The sequence below is a fragment of the Schistocerca serialis genome, chromosome 4 (genome assembly GCF_023864345.2).
Source record: "Schistocerca serialis cubense isolate TAMUIC-IGC-003099 chromosome 4, iqSchSeri2.2, whole genome shotgun sequence".
Classification (NCBI taxonomy): Eukaryota; Metazoa; Arthropoda; class Insecta; order Orthoptera; family Acrididae; genus Schistocerca; species Schistocerca serialis.
Window position 1 is genome coordinate 600,499,076 of NC_064641.1, and position 16,125 is coordinate 600,515,200.

At 37.8% G+C, this 16,125-nt stretch overlaps 1 protein-coding gene across 2 annotated transcripts in view; it reads left to right on the forward strand.

The window, feature by feature from the left end:
- LOC126475377 (cyclic GMP-AMP synthase-like receptor) overlaps window positions 1-16,125 on the forward strand; it is a 353,607-nt gene that overhangs the window by 170,855 nt on the left and 166,627 nt on the right. For both annotated transcript variants that reach the window (XM_050103201.1, XM_050103202.1), the window contains exon 7: window positions 2,017-2,139. In XM_050103201.1, the coding sequence (XP_049959158.1) occupies window positions 2,017-2,139 (123 nt within the window). The remainder of the gene's footprint in view (window positions 1-2,016; window positions 2,140-16,125) is intronic.

Consider the following 16,125-nt stretch of genomic DNA (forward strand, 5'->3'; position numbering starts at 1 on the left):
CTCATATATATCAATGATTTACCTTTGTCCTCAAACAAAGCAAGCAACTTTACAATATTTACAAATTACCCAAGTATTGTGATAGACAATGAGACATCCCTGACCTAGAATTAAATGCAAACCAATTACTTGAGGATGTTCTGAATTGATTCACAGTAAATTCTCTATCAATAAACCTCAGCAAAACCAATTACATTTATTTCCATTCCAGTCACAATGAATGAGATAAACATTGCACTTGAGAGCCAATAGATACAGAGGGTAAATTGTTTTAAATTCATGGGCTTACATATAGATCACAGGCTCAACTGGGAACACCATATCCACCATCCCTGGAAAGGCTTAGTTCAGCAACATTTGCCATCCAAATAACTGCCCAAATTGGAGACATCAGTGTCTCAAAATCTGCTTACTTTGGCTACTTCCATTCACTTATATGTTATGGAATAATCTTCTGGGGCAATTCACCAGTGTTAAAAAGAGGGCCTTACAAGTCAGAAAAAGGCTGTCCAAATTTTGTGCAAAGTGTCTCCAAGAACCTCATGTCACAACCTTTGTAAGCAAATAGGAATGCTAAGCACTACTTCACAATATCTCTTTTCAATCATGACATTCATGCTCAATATAAAATGAATCAAACATAATGTCATCATAATGCAAGAAGGAAATGTGACATACACTGTGACTTGAAAAATTTGTCTCAGGTGCAAAAAAGTGTAAAATACACAAACACAGATGTGTTCAATGCACTTCATAGTAATATAGTCTATGAGGTAATAAAGTACTATTCAAAAGTAAACTATAGGGATTCTTGCTTGAAAAATATTTCTGTTTTCCAGAAGAATTCCGTAGCAGACATAGCTAAGATTATTTTTACCATGTATTATTGTATATTCCTGATTCAATATATCTTGCTGCTGTAATTAGATTAATTGGTGATCTGTAAGTCAAGAAAATGGTAACTTTTTACCCTGTAAAAATATTGTTTTGATACAATCTTAAACTTGTATCTTAACCTTTCTTTGTGAGTGTAATTACAACTTACTGATTGTGATTATATTATTATTTTCAATTTGTATTCTTAATCTTTGTTTATTGTCCTGGTGGAAACAAATAATAATGAATTAAATGTTTTGGATCATTCTACATCAACGTGTTAGTATGCAAAAATGGATCTCTGGAATGCATATTGCAATAAATAAATAAATAAATTTCACAACAGATGCATTGTCCACAGGTTGCCAGACTATATGGGCTCAACAGTTTAGTCTAGAAGGGATGGAACATTTAAAAATGGAGGTCCTGTTGGTGTTTGGTGGGCTTAATATGAACAGAATGTTTATGGAGCTATCAGGAAGTTGAGGGCCAATGTGAAGGAAGTTGGAATGAAGAGGTCTACATGAAGCAAATAAGAGAGAAGATTTTGAGACTGTGAAAAAACAAGGGTAGAGTATCATTGTTTCTAGATGATGAAGAAATCATCAGCAAATGTAAACCAGATAAGAGAATTAGGATGTTGGGTTTTTAAGAAGGTTTCATCTAGACAGTCCATAAACAGATTGACATATAAGTATGCCATATAAATTTCTATGGCCATAGCACAGATTTGTTTCTATATTTTCTCCTCAAAGTAGAAGTAGTTATAGACAAGGCTCTATTTGGTCAGCTGTATAAGAATGAGATCATGTGCTTGGAGTTGGTATGACATTTGGAGAAGTTGTATACAACAGTAACAAGGCATTGAGTATGGAAGATATTGGTGTGTTGGAGGTGGTATAAACAGTGACAAGAAGAGAGATTCAGGTGTTAATGGGGTGGGATAGCTGAGTGGCAATGAGGGTACTGGTTTGTATCATAGATTTGGGAAACTAGGCAGTGGGTGAAAAGTACGCATTGTTGGTCAACAAGAGTTGACAATGGATGTTCCTAAAAACAGTTTTGCTTTGTCCTTTGCTACTGAAGTCTTTCCTTTTACCATTCAGTAATTGGTGTGTCATTGTCTACTATGTGTTGTAGAAATGGTATGCAGTTCCCAAATCCAGTGACTATGGCACAGATTTTCGAATATGTTTCTGGCACCAGGAGAAACATCTGCTTCTTGATACTAATCAGATGAAGCCTGTACTAAAACTGATTAAGGTAAATATTCTTGTGAATATCTGCAATGTTGTGATGTACTGTTACACCAAATCATATTACAATATTATGATAACAATAATTTGAGGATAGATATATCATGAGTAGAATGTTGTGAGATGCCAGGAGAACAGAATTTAAATATGCAAGAATCATTTAAACAGAAGGGGCTGTTCATATATGTTTACATGCACACAATATATATACTTTTTGTCTTTTGGCTGCAAAATATTCATTTACACCATAGTACAGTTTCTCTATAAGATGTATCTTAAAGGCATTTGTGAATGATGATCACTTTTCATTGTTTTGGTATGACTGGGTAGTTTATTTTGTAATTTTTCCCACGTTTACAGGGACCAATTTTGGCTGAGTGGTGTTTGATACATTTATGTATAGAATGGCATATAGCTCTTAAAGTGGCTAGTTCAGTTGTAAAACTTTTCTGGTATGTGCCATAGAAATATGACATTTACAGCTGAAAATCTGAATTTTTACCACTAATTATGAATTTGTTTTGTAAGATAAATTGAAAATCTTACTTAGAAGCAATAGTAAGCTCTTTGGTGCTGTTTTGGGGAATTTATTACATTCACCATAAAACATAAACTAGCTGATAATATTGCACTTCATTAGCAATCTGATTCAATATTCTTCAAGGCACAAAACACCGAAAACCAGCTAATATGCTAAAGAATCAAGGAACCTCAGTTATCATACATACTCAAAGATATATTATTTTAATCTTAGTAATCTGTGATTGAGCTCCTGATACTCAACTCAATTATTAATTGGAGTCCATCTCATCAGCCCCCCTCCCCCATCCTTTTTTGCAGGGCTGTTGAATGGCAGTACCCATTAATTTATCAGCAAACCTTTTCAGTTTTCCAGAAAGTCTAATAGGGGCCCCCTTTATTGCTTGTTGTGGTCTTCAGTCCTGAGACTGGTTTGATGCAGCTCTCCATGCTACTCTATCCTGTGCAAGCTTCTTCATCTCCCAGTACCTACTGCAGCCTACATCCTTCTGAATCTGCTTAGTGTATTCTTCTCTTGGTCTCCCTCTACGATTTTTACCCTCCACGCTGCTCTCCAATACTAAATTGGTGATCCCTTGATGTCTCAGAACATGTCCTACCAACCGATCTCTTCTTCTAGTCAAGTTGTGCCATAAGCTCCTCTTCTCCCAATTCTATTCAATACCTCCTCATTAGTTATGTGATCTACCCATCTAATCTTCAGCATTCTTCTGTAGCACCACATTTTGAAAGCTTCTATTCTCTTCTTGTCTAAACTATTTATCGTCCATGTTTCACTTCCATACATGGCTATACTCCATACAAATACTTTCAGAAACGACTTCCTGACATTTAAATCTATACTCGATGTTAACAAATTTTTCTTCTTCAGAAATGCTTTACTTGCCTTTGCCAGTCTACATTTTATATCCTCTCTACTTTGACCATCATCACTTATTTTGCTCCCCAAATAGCAAAACTCCTTTACTACTTTCAGTGTCTCATTTCCTAATCTAATTCCCTCAGCATCGCCCAACTTAATTCGACTACATTCCATTATCCTCGTTTTGCTTTTGTTGATGTTCATGTTAAACCCTCCTTTCAAGACACTGTCCATTCTGTTCAACTGCTCTTCCAAGTCCTTTGCTGTCTGTGACAGAAGTACAATGTCATCGGTGAACCTCAAAGTTTTTATTTCTTCTCCATGGATTTTAATACCTACTCCGAACTTTTCTTTTGTTTCCTTTATTGCTTGCTCAATATACAGATTGAATAACATCAGGGATAGGCTACCACCCTGTCTCACTCCCTTCCCAACCACTGCTTCCCCTTCATGCCCCTCGACTCTTATAACCCATCTGGTTTCTGTACAAATTGTAAATAGCCTTTCGCTCCCTGTATTTTACCCCTGCAACCTTCATAATTTGAAAGAGAGTATTCCAATCAACATTGTCAAAAGCTTTCTCTAAGTCTACAAATGCTAGAAACGTAGGTTTGCCTTTCCTTAATCTTTCTTCCAAGATAAGTCTTAGGGTCAGTTTATCTACCTCATAAGCAGATGTTAGGCAATCTGGCATTACACTGTCAGTCTTGCCATTTCTCTCAATAATAAACACTTTGTCTCCATGTTGAAAACCTAAAAGGAATGCAAAAAAAAGTGATGGCCTGACTGTATCATCTCTGATCCAAACAAAGTTATGTGTATTAAAGTATTTATTTGAAAAGATGGGCCTTACACTGTGAAATATAGGGGTTTTTCATGTCAGACAGTGCTTATATGTCTGTAGGTTGTGGAAAAATTCTGCATACCTCCAGTCCGAAAACTAGGTAGGGTGAGGGTGAGAAGAAATCACAAGGTACTTTCAACAATTCACAATATTACAGCTGTTCAGCAGTGCAACTCATGTCCTCTTTTACAGGTGTGTGTGATTCCAGTAAAACCAGTGGTAGTGCAAAAGACCAATATTCTGCAAAGCAAGCTAATATCATCTTTATTTAATGTTCAGGGCATACATTTCACCACCCTCTTATTGGTCTGTCATGTCAACCAACAAATGGTACCCATCAAGTGGAGGGAGAGGGCTTACAATATCCACATGCGAAATGGTAAAATGATGAATATCAATGGAAAATCAGACAATTAGTTCTGCAGGGTGCACCTGCCATGGAGAATTAAGATCTTTGATTCCTTTGAAGATAGATGTCATTGGCTTACAATCAGTGGAATCAGAAAAAATGTCACCTTCCAACCAATGGCGGAAATGTTTCACCACTAAATAAATAGCTAGAAGATCTTAATCAAAGGTGCTCCACGATTGTTGTTGTATCGACAAGCTCTTGGAGAAGAAAGTCAATGGCTGCCACCCTCCAGATATTGATTGTGCAAGACTGCTCCTATGGCTGTTTGGCAAGCATCTACCAACAGGGTGTTGGGAGCATTAGGAATTGGATATGTCAGTAATGAAGCATGAGTAAGTGCACTTTTTAAATCCTCATAAGCTCTCATTCCCACAGGAGTCCAAGAATCTTCTTGTTCCCAACATGTTTCTGTCCTTCAGCAGATCGTTGAGAGGCTCTTGAATCTGAGCTAATATTGTAAGTTGCCTGCAATAATAGTTCATTCAGCATATCTAGAAAATAATGAAGCCTTCTGAAAGTATCAGGAAAGGACATCTGCATGATATCAAATACTTTTCCAAGTGTTGATGGTATGCCATTGTGTGATAAATGTATCCTGGGAAAGGAACTTCCTTCTTCATAAAAACTTGTTTATCAACTTTAACCATTATCCCATGGCTTTCCAATCCTGAAACACTGCACAGACATTCTCCTAAGATTCTTCTTGTTGCGAGGAAAAGATTAAGATGTCATCACCATAACCTGTCATAACATAATAGGTCATCAAGAGAGACCATAGAGTACCTCATGCATACAATGGCCTGCATTTAATAGAACAGGAGACATTAAATTGTGCTCAAATAGTCTGAATGGTGTTGTTACAGAAGTTTACGTTTTGTCTTTATGGCCCATCAGAATTTATGCAAAAGCTTTTGCACAATTGTTCAGAGTAAAGAAATGTGCAGCTGAAAAGTTGCTGGTAAAATCTGTTACATTTGGAGTTGGATATCCAACAGGTATGGCATGAGATTTCTATTCTCTGTAGTCACTACACATTCTCAGTTTACTGTTATTTTTTAACCACCTGTAACGGAGATGACCAAGCACTGTGAGAATGAGATACAGATCCTTCAGCAATCATCGTTTAGATTCTTCCTTGGCTGCCTATATAGTTTGTTGTGGAGTTGTCCTGATTTGATGAAAAATGGATTGGCAACATCTATCATTTGCCACCAGTGTGTCATCAGTGCTGGGAACTGTTGTAACAACAGCTGGGCAGGTAATTATCTTCTGCCTTCCTAGCCTTGATGGCAGAAGATGAAAAGGTGGGGGTGGGGGTGGGGGTTGAGGGAGGGGTGTGGGGGGGTGTGGGGGGAATGCTCTACATCCTGCAAGCCTGTGCATTGCAGAAGTATTGTATCTCCTGCTGTGCCTGCTCCAAGTCAAATTTTGCATATGTGAGTTTGTCACTGCCTCTTTTTCTTCCCCCCACATCCTTTTCCACTCATCAATTTGGACTCTAAGTGGCATACATTGATCCTTCAACTCCAAAATCTTTAAAGAAATGTGCACAGGAGAAACCAGTGGCTTCTCATGTAATACATATGTATGCACTTCGCATTAAGATGGACACAAATCCAGGATGTGACATACTGACACAGTATATGTGGTTTGCCCAAATACCATTGCACAGTCCATTGCTTGGGCATCAAGAATATTGCATTCTGATGTGTTAATAAGTTTTGGAGTGATAGGCCCTTTAATGAGACACTTATTAACTAAGTTGGGCACAACAGAAAAATGTCTTAAAGAATTGGCTTCTGTTATTGGTCCATTCGCATCAGCCACAAGAAACGTCTATGTCAGCAACTGCCACGAGGATAGATACTTTTGTATTCTTTTGGCGTTTGCTCTCTGATTGGGAAAAGACACTGATGTAACATCCTGTGTCAATCAAGAATAATGAATTAGACTTCTTTTCTGTGACAAAAAGCCTCAAAGAACTGGTAAACAGCAGTCAAAGTTGCATTTAATTTGTACTGCAGGAGCTGTGAACAATTCTGATGAGCATGTGCACTTATTGGCACTCTCTGATCAGGTTTGGGTGAGTGCAGGGCCTTGTGCACTGCTTTGCCACTGCCCAAAAACATTTTTGAAATCAAGACCAAGTGTTCTTTTTGCTGTTCTTTGTTTCATTGCTGATTAGTTACCTTCTCTTCCTGACTGTTCAGTTTAGCATTCAGTCACATGAGCTCATTGGTTAAGCTCTCTAAAGATGCCTCTCTTGGCAAGTGCTATTTGATGTACACCATAGCATTAATGTGTGTGTTGGGGCCTCCACCCATAACTTCCTTTATGGCTGCACATTGACTGTTTTCCACATATGCAGTAGCCACTGCATCAGCTTTCCTCACCAATTCTTCAGTCTATAGATATTAAAAAAAAAACAATTAAAATGCCCTCAAATTTTTTGGGAGTCTCTGCAGTCAAAATATTTTTAAAGATGCCTCCACAAGAAGTTCAATATCTGCCAGTGCATGTAGCAATCATAGGATCCGAGATGAGGATTCACCCAAATATGTCTCACTGTCAAAGACGTTCTGGAGGTGCAGTTCCAGTGTTGACAAACTACTGGAGGACAGCCTCTTTAAACATAATATAAGACTGCTAGTGCAAAATTTCATCCTACTGTTCATTCTTATTTAAGTACAATTGAGAATTAATTAAAGTAAATTACTCTGAGTCCAATACAAATCCATGCAACGTAAATATGGTGTCAACTTCAGTACATGATATCTTTGCTCTTGTAGGTCAGAAAAGAGGCTACTTTATGCTGAAATTTCTTTTGGAGTTGTCGAAGCTGGAGATGACAGGGACAGCAGTTGGTGGAGAAAAAGTTGCCTGCTGTAGGCACAGGTGAAACTTCTGTCTACGTGGCAGTGTTTCTAATGATTTCCATTGTGTCACTCTAAAGATGCCAAAAAGTGAAGCTCTGTTCAGAAGTGGGGTCACCACGTTGGGGAATAATTGACATCCACCACAAAACATAAACTACACACAACAAAAAAAGTTTTGCGTCATCACAGTTCTGTGAGTTCTGGAACCTGTTCACAAAATTGGACAAGAGATTTCCGCCCTTTTTATTTCTTATGAAAACTACACATTCCATGTTGTACCACCATACAGAGAGACCTTCAGAGGTGGTGGTCCAGACTGCTTTACACATCAGTACCTTTAATACCCAGTAGCATGTCTTCTTGCATTGATGCATGCCAGTATTTGTCTTGGCATACTATCCACAAGTTCATCAAGGCATTGTTGGTCCAGATTGTCCCACTCCTCAATTGGGATTTGGAGTAGTTCCCTCAGAGTGGTTGGTGGGTCACGTCATCCATAAACAGCCCTTTTCAATCCATCCCGGGCATGTTCGACGGGATTCCTGTCTGGAGAACATACTGACCACTCTAGTCGAGTGATATTGTTATCCCAAAGGAAGTCATTCACAAGATGTGCATGATGGGGGCATGAATTATTCTCCATGAAGATGAATGCCTCACCAACATGCTACTGATATGGTTGCTCTATCATTCGGAGGATGGCATTCACATATCGTACGGCCATTACGGTACCTTCCATGACTACCAGCGGCATACGTCCAGCCCACATAATGCCACTCCAAAACAGCAGGGAACCTCCACCTTGCTGCACTCACTGGACTGTGTGTCTAAGGCATTCTGCCTGACCGGGTTGCCTCCAAACACTTCTCTGACAATTGTCTGGTTGAAGGCATATGTGACACTCATTGGTGAAGAGAATGTAATGCCAATCCTGAGCTGTCCATTCGACATGTTGTTGGGCCCATCTGTACTGCACTGCTTGGACTCATGGCTGCATAGATGGATCTCGCCATGGACATCAGGAGTGAAGTTGTGCATCATGCAGCCAATAGCACACAGTTTGAGTTGTAATATGACGTCCCGTGGCTGCACAAAAACCATTATTCAACATGGTAGCTTTGCTGTCAGGGTTCCTCTGTGCCATAATCCATAGGTAGCAGTCATCCATTGCAGTAGTAGCCCTTGGGCGGCCTGAGCGAGGTATGTTATCGACAGTTCCTGTCTCTCTGAATCTCCTCCATGTCTGAACAACATTGCTTTGGTTCACTCTGAGACACCTGGACATTTCCCATGTTGAGAGCCCATCCTGGCACAAAATAAGAATCTGGACATGATTGCATCCTGGTATTGACCATCAAGGCAGGATTGAACTGCGAACAACATGAGCCGTGTACTTTCTTCCTGGTGGAATGACTGGAATTGATTGGCTGTCGGACCCCCTCCATCTCATGTGCGCTGCTTGTGCACAGTTGTTTACATCTTTCATTGGGTTTAGTAGCATCTCTGAACAGTCAAAGGGACTTTGTCTGTGATACAATATATCTACAGTCAGTGTCTATCTCCAGGATTTCTGGGAGCTGGGGTGATGCAAAACTTTTCTTGATGTGTGTAGTTGGTAATACTGCACTTCACTGGCAATCTAATACAATTTTCTTTAGAGAACAAAACATGGAACATAAACATACACCCAAAGATTAGATTACGTTGGATTAGATTAATACCAGTTCCATGGATCATGAATACGATATTTCGTAATGATGTGGAATGAGTCAAATTTTCCAATACATGACATAATTAAGTTAATTTAACAACATAATTAAGTTAATATAACAACGTTTTTTTGTTTTTTTCTTTTTTTCGTAATTTATATCCAAAAATTCCTCCACGGAGTAGAAGGAGTTGTCATTCAGAAATTCTTTTAATTTCTTCTTAAATACTTGTTGGTTATCTGTCAGACTTTTGATACTATTTGGTAAGTGACCAAAGACTTTAGTGGCAGTATAATCCACCCCTTTCTGTGCCAAAATTAGATTTAATCTTGAATAGTGAAGATCATCCTTTCTCCTAGTATTGTAGTTATGCACACTGCTATTACTTTTGAATTGGGTTGGGTTGTTAATAACAAATTTCATAAGAGAGTATATATAATGAGAAGCTACTGTGAATATCCGTAGATCCTTAAATAAATGTCTGCAGGATGATCTTGGGTGGACTCCAGCTATTATTCTGATTACACGCTTTTGTGCAATAAATACTTTATTCCTCAGTGATGAATTACCCCAAAATATGAAACCATATGCAATGAGTGAAAATAGGCATAGTAAGCTAATTTACTAAGATGTTTATCACCAAAATTTGCAATGACCCTTATTGCATAAGTAGCTGAACTCAAACATTTCAGCAGATCATCAATGTGTTTCTTCCAATTTAATCTCTCATCAATGGACCACCTAAAAATTTTGAATATTCTACCTTAGCTATATGCTTCTGATTAAGGTCTATATTTATTAATGGCGTCATACCATTTACTGTACGGAACTGTATGTACTGTATCTTATCAAAATTCAGTGAGAGTCTGTTTACACGGGACCACTTCGTAATTTTCTGACATTATTGACAATTTCATCAGTTAATTCTTGTTTGTCAGGTGTGATTACTATACTTGTATCATCAGCAAAGAGAACTAACTTTGCCTCTTCATGAATATAGAATGGAAAGTCATTAATATATATTAAGAACAACAAAGGACTCAAGACTGACCCTTGTGGAACCCCATTCTTGATAGTTCCCCAGTTTGAGGAATGTGCTGATCTTTGGATATTGTGAGAACTGCTTAGTTCAACTTTCTGCACTCTTCCGGTTAGGTATGAATTAAACCATTTGTGCACTGTCCCTCTCATGCCACAATACTTGAGCTTGTCTAGCAGAATTTCATGATTTACACAATCAAAAGCCTTTGAAAGGTCACAAAATATCCCAATGGGTGGTGTTTGGTTATTCAGATCATTCAAAATTTGATTGGTGAAAGCATATATGGCATTTTCTGTTGAAAAACCTTTCTGCAAACCAAACTGACATTTTGTTTGTACTTCATTTTTACAGATATGTGAAGCTACTCTTGAATACGTTACTTTCTCAAAAATTTTGGATAAAGCTGTTAGAAGGGAGATTGGACGGTAATTCTTGACATCAGATCCATCCCTTTTTTTATGCAAAGGTATAACAATAGCTTATTTCAGTCTATCAGGGAAAGTACCCTGTTCCAGAGAGCTATTACACAGGTGGCTGAGAATCTTACTTATCTGTGAGAATAAGCTTTTAGTATTTTGCTGGAAATGCCATCAATTCCATGTGAGTTTTTGCTTTTAAGCAAGTTTATTATTTTCCTAATTTCAGAGGGAGAAGTGGGTGAGATTTCAATTGTATCAAATTGCATGGGCATGGCCTCTTCCATTAACTGCCTAGCATCTTCTAATGTACACCTGGATCCTACTATATCCACAACATTTAGAAAATGATTATTAAAAATGTTTTCAACTTCTGACTTTTTGTTCATAAAGTTTTCATTCAATTTGATGGTAATACTGTCTTCCTGTGCTCTTGGTTGACCTGTTTCTCTTTTAATAATATTCCAAATTGTTTTAATTTTATTATCAGAGTTGCTGATTTCAGACATGATACTTCTGGATTTTTTAATAACTTTTCTTAATATAGCACAGTAGTTTTTATAATGTTTGATAGTTTCTGGGTCACTACTCTTTCTTGCTGTCAGATACATTTCCCTTTTCTGGTTACAAGATATTTTTATACCCTTAGTAAGCCATGGTTTGTTACATGGTTTCTTACGAGTATATTTAACTATTTTCTTGGGGAAGCAGTTTTCAAATGCATTTACAAAAGTGTCATGAAATAAATTATATTTTAAATTGGCATCAGGTTCATGGTACACATCACCCTAGTCTAACTGCTATAGGCTTTCCCTTAAATTTGCAATTTTTAAATCGTTGACTGAACGTACTACTTTGGAGGACTGTTTCGTACTGCTGAATGGAGCTATGTCATATATTGTAACTAGCTGTGCACCATGATCAGAAAGACCATTCTCAACAGGCTGAGTATTTATCTGGTTAAACTTATCTTGCTCTATAAAGAAGTTATCTATCAGTGAGCTGCTATCCTTTACCACCCGAGTAGGAAAATCAATAACGGGTGTCAAATTGAAAGAACCGAGCAATACTTCAAGGTCATTTTTCCTATTACCCTCTTTTAGAGAATCTACATTGAAGTCCCCACAAATAATAATTTGCTTCCCCCTGTCTGACAGATAACACAACAAGGAGTCCAAATTTTTCAGAAATTGATGAAAATTTCCTGATGGGGACTGATATACAGTTACAATTATAAATGTGCCTTTATTTAATTTAAGCTCACAGGCACATGCTTCTACATGTTTCTCTACATAAAACTTTTTTGTTTCTATACTTTTTGCACAATGATAACTTTTGACATATATGGCAACTCCTCCTTTCTCCATATTTTCTCTAATTACATGTGCAGAGAGCTTATATCCACTTACATTTACCTTATCCATATCAGTAACAATGTGATGCTCAGACAGGCATAGTATATCTATTTCATCCTCAGCTTCTAAATCTTCTAAACAAACCAGAAGCTCATCTATTTTATTCTTTAAACTCCCAATATTTTGATGAAATATACTTACATTATTTTTAATTATACTTTTATGAGAACCTTTCCTTATTCTAACATTTGCAGTATTCTCCTGTCTGAGTTTCTCATTGTGCTTAGGCCTAGTTCCTATTCCAGTGGTCACATGGTGTTCGGAGAGGCAGATTATGTCAACTGGGTTGGGTGACTTTAATTCATCAATGCAATTACCTAGGACTGAGATACAACTTGGTGGAGATAAAATTTCTGGTGATTGGTGAAAATTTATAATTGACAGCTGTGATTGGTGATCCAGTGTGCTAGAATTGTGCTGTTTAATTTCTTGCCTAAACTGAAGAATTGTTTCAATCCCGACCTCTTGTAGAACTTGACATCTTTCTGTCTTACCTATCCTAAAAATGGCGCTGCTCCAACACCTGTAACCACTGGTATTTTACCATTCATGGCAGTGCCTCCCCCCCTTATATTTCCTGCTATTACCCCAGCCAGCTTACCCTTCCCTTTCCTGTTGAGATGTAGGCTGTGCCTGGTATAGTCCCACCTACTGAGAGAATCAACAGGAACCACACCAATATGAGCCCCTGCACCCGACCCAAGCAGTCGTTCCAACACCAAATTAACTTTCCCAACAGAAGAGTTCAAATGAGGCCAGTCATGGCAGCTCAGGACAGATACAAATTCAACATTGGTATGTCTCGATGCTGACGCAATCTTTACCAGGTCACACTCTATACTGTACCCAGGATCTCTGTCGATACCGTTCCCTGGCCCTCCCACAATAACCATGGTGTCTTCCCTGGTAAATTCTTTACAGAGTGAACCTAAATCCTCTGTCACCTGATCCATACTAGCACTTGGTTTGAAAAAATTTGTGACCTGGCATTCTGGTCCTAATTCCTCCTGCAGAAGTTGGCCTACACCTCTGGCATGAGAACTGCCTAACAACAAAAACTTTCTTCCTTTTCGATGACTTTCCTACATTATTTTTCAATTTCCTATTGAAAATTTGTTGTGTCCTGTCTACACCTACCAAAGACTCTCATTTTCCTTACACAAAGATATATCCTGGCACTTCACTCAATAATTAACTCAAGTCAAATAATAACATATTTTAGTACTTCCTTAAAATTATTTTTATATATTTTCTTTGTGTAATTAAATCTACTTCTAATGAGGAGGTGTTGAATAGGATTGGGGAGAAGAGGAGTTTGTGGCACAACTTGACTAGAAGAAGGGATCGGTTGGTAGGACATGTTCTGAGGCATCAAGGGATCACCAATTTAGTATTGGAGGGCAGCATGGAGGGTAAAAATCGTAGATGGAGACCAAGAGATGAATACACTAAGCAGATTCAGAAGGATGTAGGTTGCAGTAGGTACTGAGAGATGAAGAAGCTTGTGCAGGATAGAGTAGCATGGAGAGCTGCATCAAACCAGTCTCAGGACTGAAGACCACAACAACAACAACAACAGCATCCACAAAATAAAGTTCAAATGATTTTATTGACTGTAGAATGGTGCTCCCTCTGCCTTGAATTCACATCTTCGTTATTGTTTTACATATCAAACTGGATGTTCAGTCCATATGATTCCAAAAAATTACAAAAAATAAATAAAAAAATTGATCAGGATGTTCTTATCTTGATGTAGTCTTGTAACATTCTTACTTTATTTATTTACTTATTAATTTCATTTTTTGCTGAGTTTAATATATATGTACTCCCCTTGTTTTATCATGATAATAGTACCTAGTTTTCAGTTGTCATTCATTTATTTGCTAATCATATTCTTTAGATCCAATACAGGCTGAGAACCTTAAGGGATATGGGAGAAACTTAATCTGTATATTTTTGAATCAATAAACTATCAGCATGCTGCTTAATTCTATTCAGTGTTATGGTTTTTAATTTTAACCAAGTAAATAGTAAGAACACTGATACTTTGAGAAATTATGCTGCCACTTCCATTTTACTATATAGCTGCTATTCATCTGTCCCTAGCAGCTTAACCCTTAACTAGTATCATGCATCTGAGGGACAGCTGTTGATCTTCCTGAAACACATCATCTTTTCTTCTGGGGTCAATTCACCTTTTTCCTCCATGTACCTTTCAGCTGGAGTGCTGGCTTCTCACTGTGAATGTGTAGTGCTATTCCATCATTTGATTACTTGATAATTCTTAGTCAGATGTGTTTATCAGTATTTTATGTTTATTGCAATAATTAGGGTGTAATATATTATAGCTATTAGTGACAGTGTTCCGTAATTAATTTGAACCATATGGAGCCTCTACCAGATCCATCTCACCATTCAAAACAGTCTGAACAGACTGGTTAGTCTATCATGCTGAGAGTAAGTGAACCAAACATTGAAATGTGTTTGGAAGAACTACTGAATGAATTTTTGATGTCAGTGAAACTAATCCAGAATATTATGATGATAAAAATTAAAAATGGATGTGAATGATGATTATGATGATGATGATGATGATGATGATTATGATGCCTTGGACATATAAACAGGTGAATATGATTAATTTATTTACAGTCATATTGCTGCCATTCTTACTTTTTTGGATGGAGAAACAGCTTCAAATGGAGAAAAGCTTAACCATGGACTAGCGTGAAAAACAAGACAACATAACATTTACTTTTTACTCAAGAGATTTTGAATGAGATTCTACAGTGGTCAAACATAAAATTGGTAAAATAATAGTACTTTCCTATCTTTTGTTCATGATGTTTGATGTTCTTGAGCTAAGAGCTTTTGTAACTTTCACAACAATTCCCAAATCTGGTAACAAGGACCCAGACAAATTTTCCTCAATGGGTAAAAGCATATGTAACATTTATCACAACGCTATAAGAAAAGGTTTTTTTCGCATCAAGAACTATTCATTATGGAAATTCAGATTACAAGCAGAAAAGGAAAAAAATAATATTTGACTACTGCAGTATCAAACATTTTTAACAGATTTATTTTTTGACCAAGTGAGGTGACTCAGTGGTTAGCACATTGGACTCATAATGTGATTTGGGAGGACCATGGTTCAAACCCACATCTGGCCATCCTGATTTAGGTTTCCCATAAATACCCTAAATTCCTTCAGGCAAATGCTGGGATGGTTCCTTTGAAAGGGCATGATTGACTAACTTCCCCATTCTTCCCTAATCCTATGGGATTGATGACCTCACTGTTTGGTCCCCTGTAGATCTATTTTGAGCTGTCAGCAGTGTTACTCAACATGCTGTACTACTTGTAATGATGAAATGCTTATGCTTTTTTGCCATTGATGTTGATTCTGGATGTACCTGCCAAGAAAACTACGAATCATGCATTAAAGATTGTGTGTATGACACACACCAGGACCCAGTACTTATACAACGCCTACATTGTAACTTCTAAAATGTTTGAAAGTTAACATCAGAATGTAAATTTATCCTATGCCACCCTCCTAGATGTTGACCTCCTCCTCTCTGATGACTCCATCTACATTAAACCCACCAGCTGCCAACAGTACCTGCATTTTGACAGCGGTCATCCCTTTCACACCAAGAAACCCCTCCCATACAACGTGGCGCCCAGGGACAGCATATCTGCATTGACAAAAACATATGCTGAGGGTCTCACCAAGGCCTTCACAAACAGGGACTATCCTCCAGGCCTAGTCCGCAAATAGATCTCCCATGCCATTTTGACTCATGCCCCCAATCCACCTACCACCCACAAGAAACAGCCACAAAGGAGTGTCCCCTTTGTCACCCAGTTACCC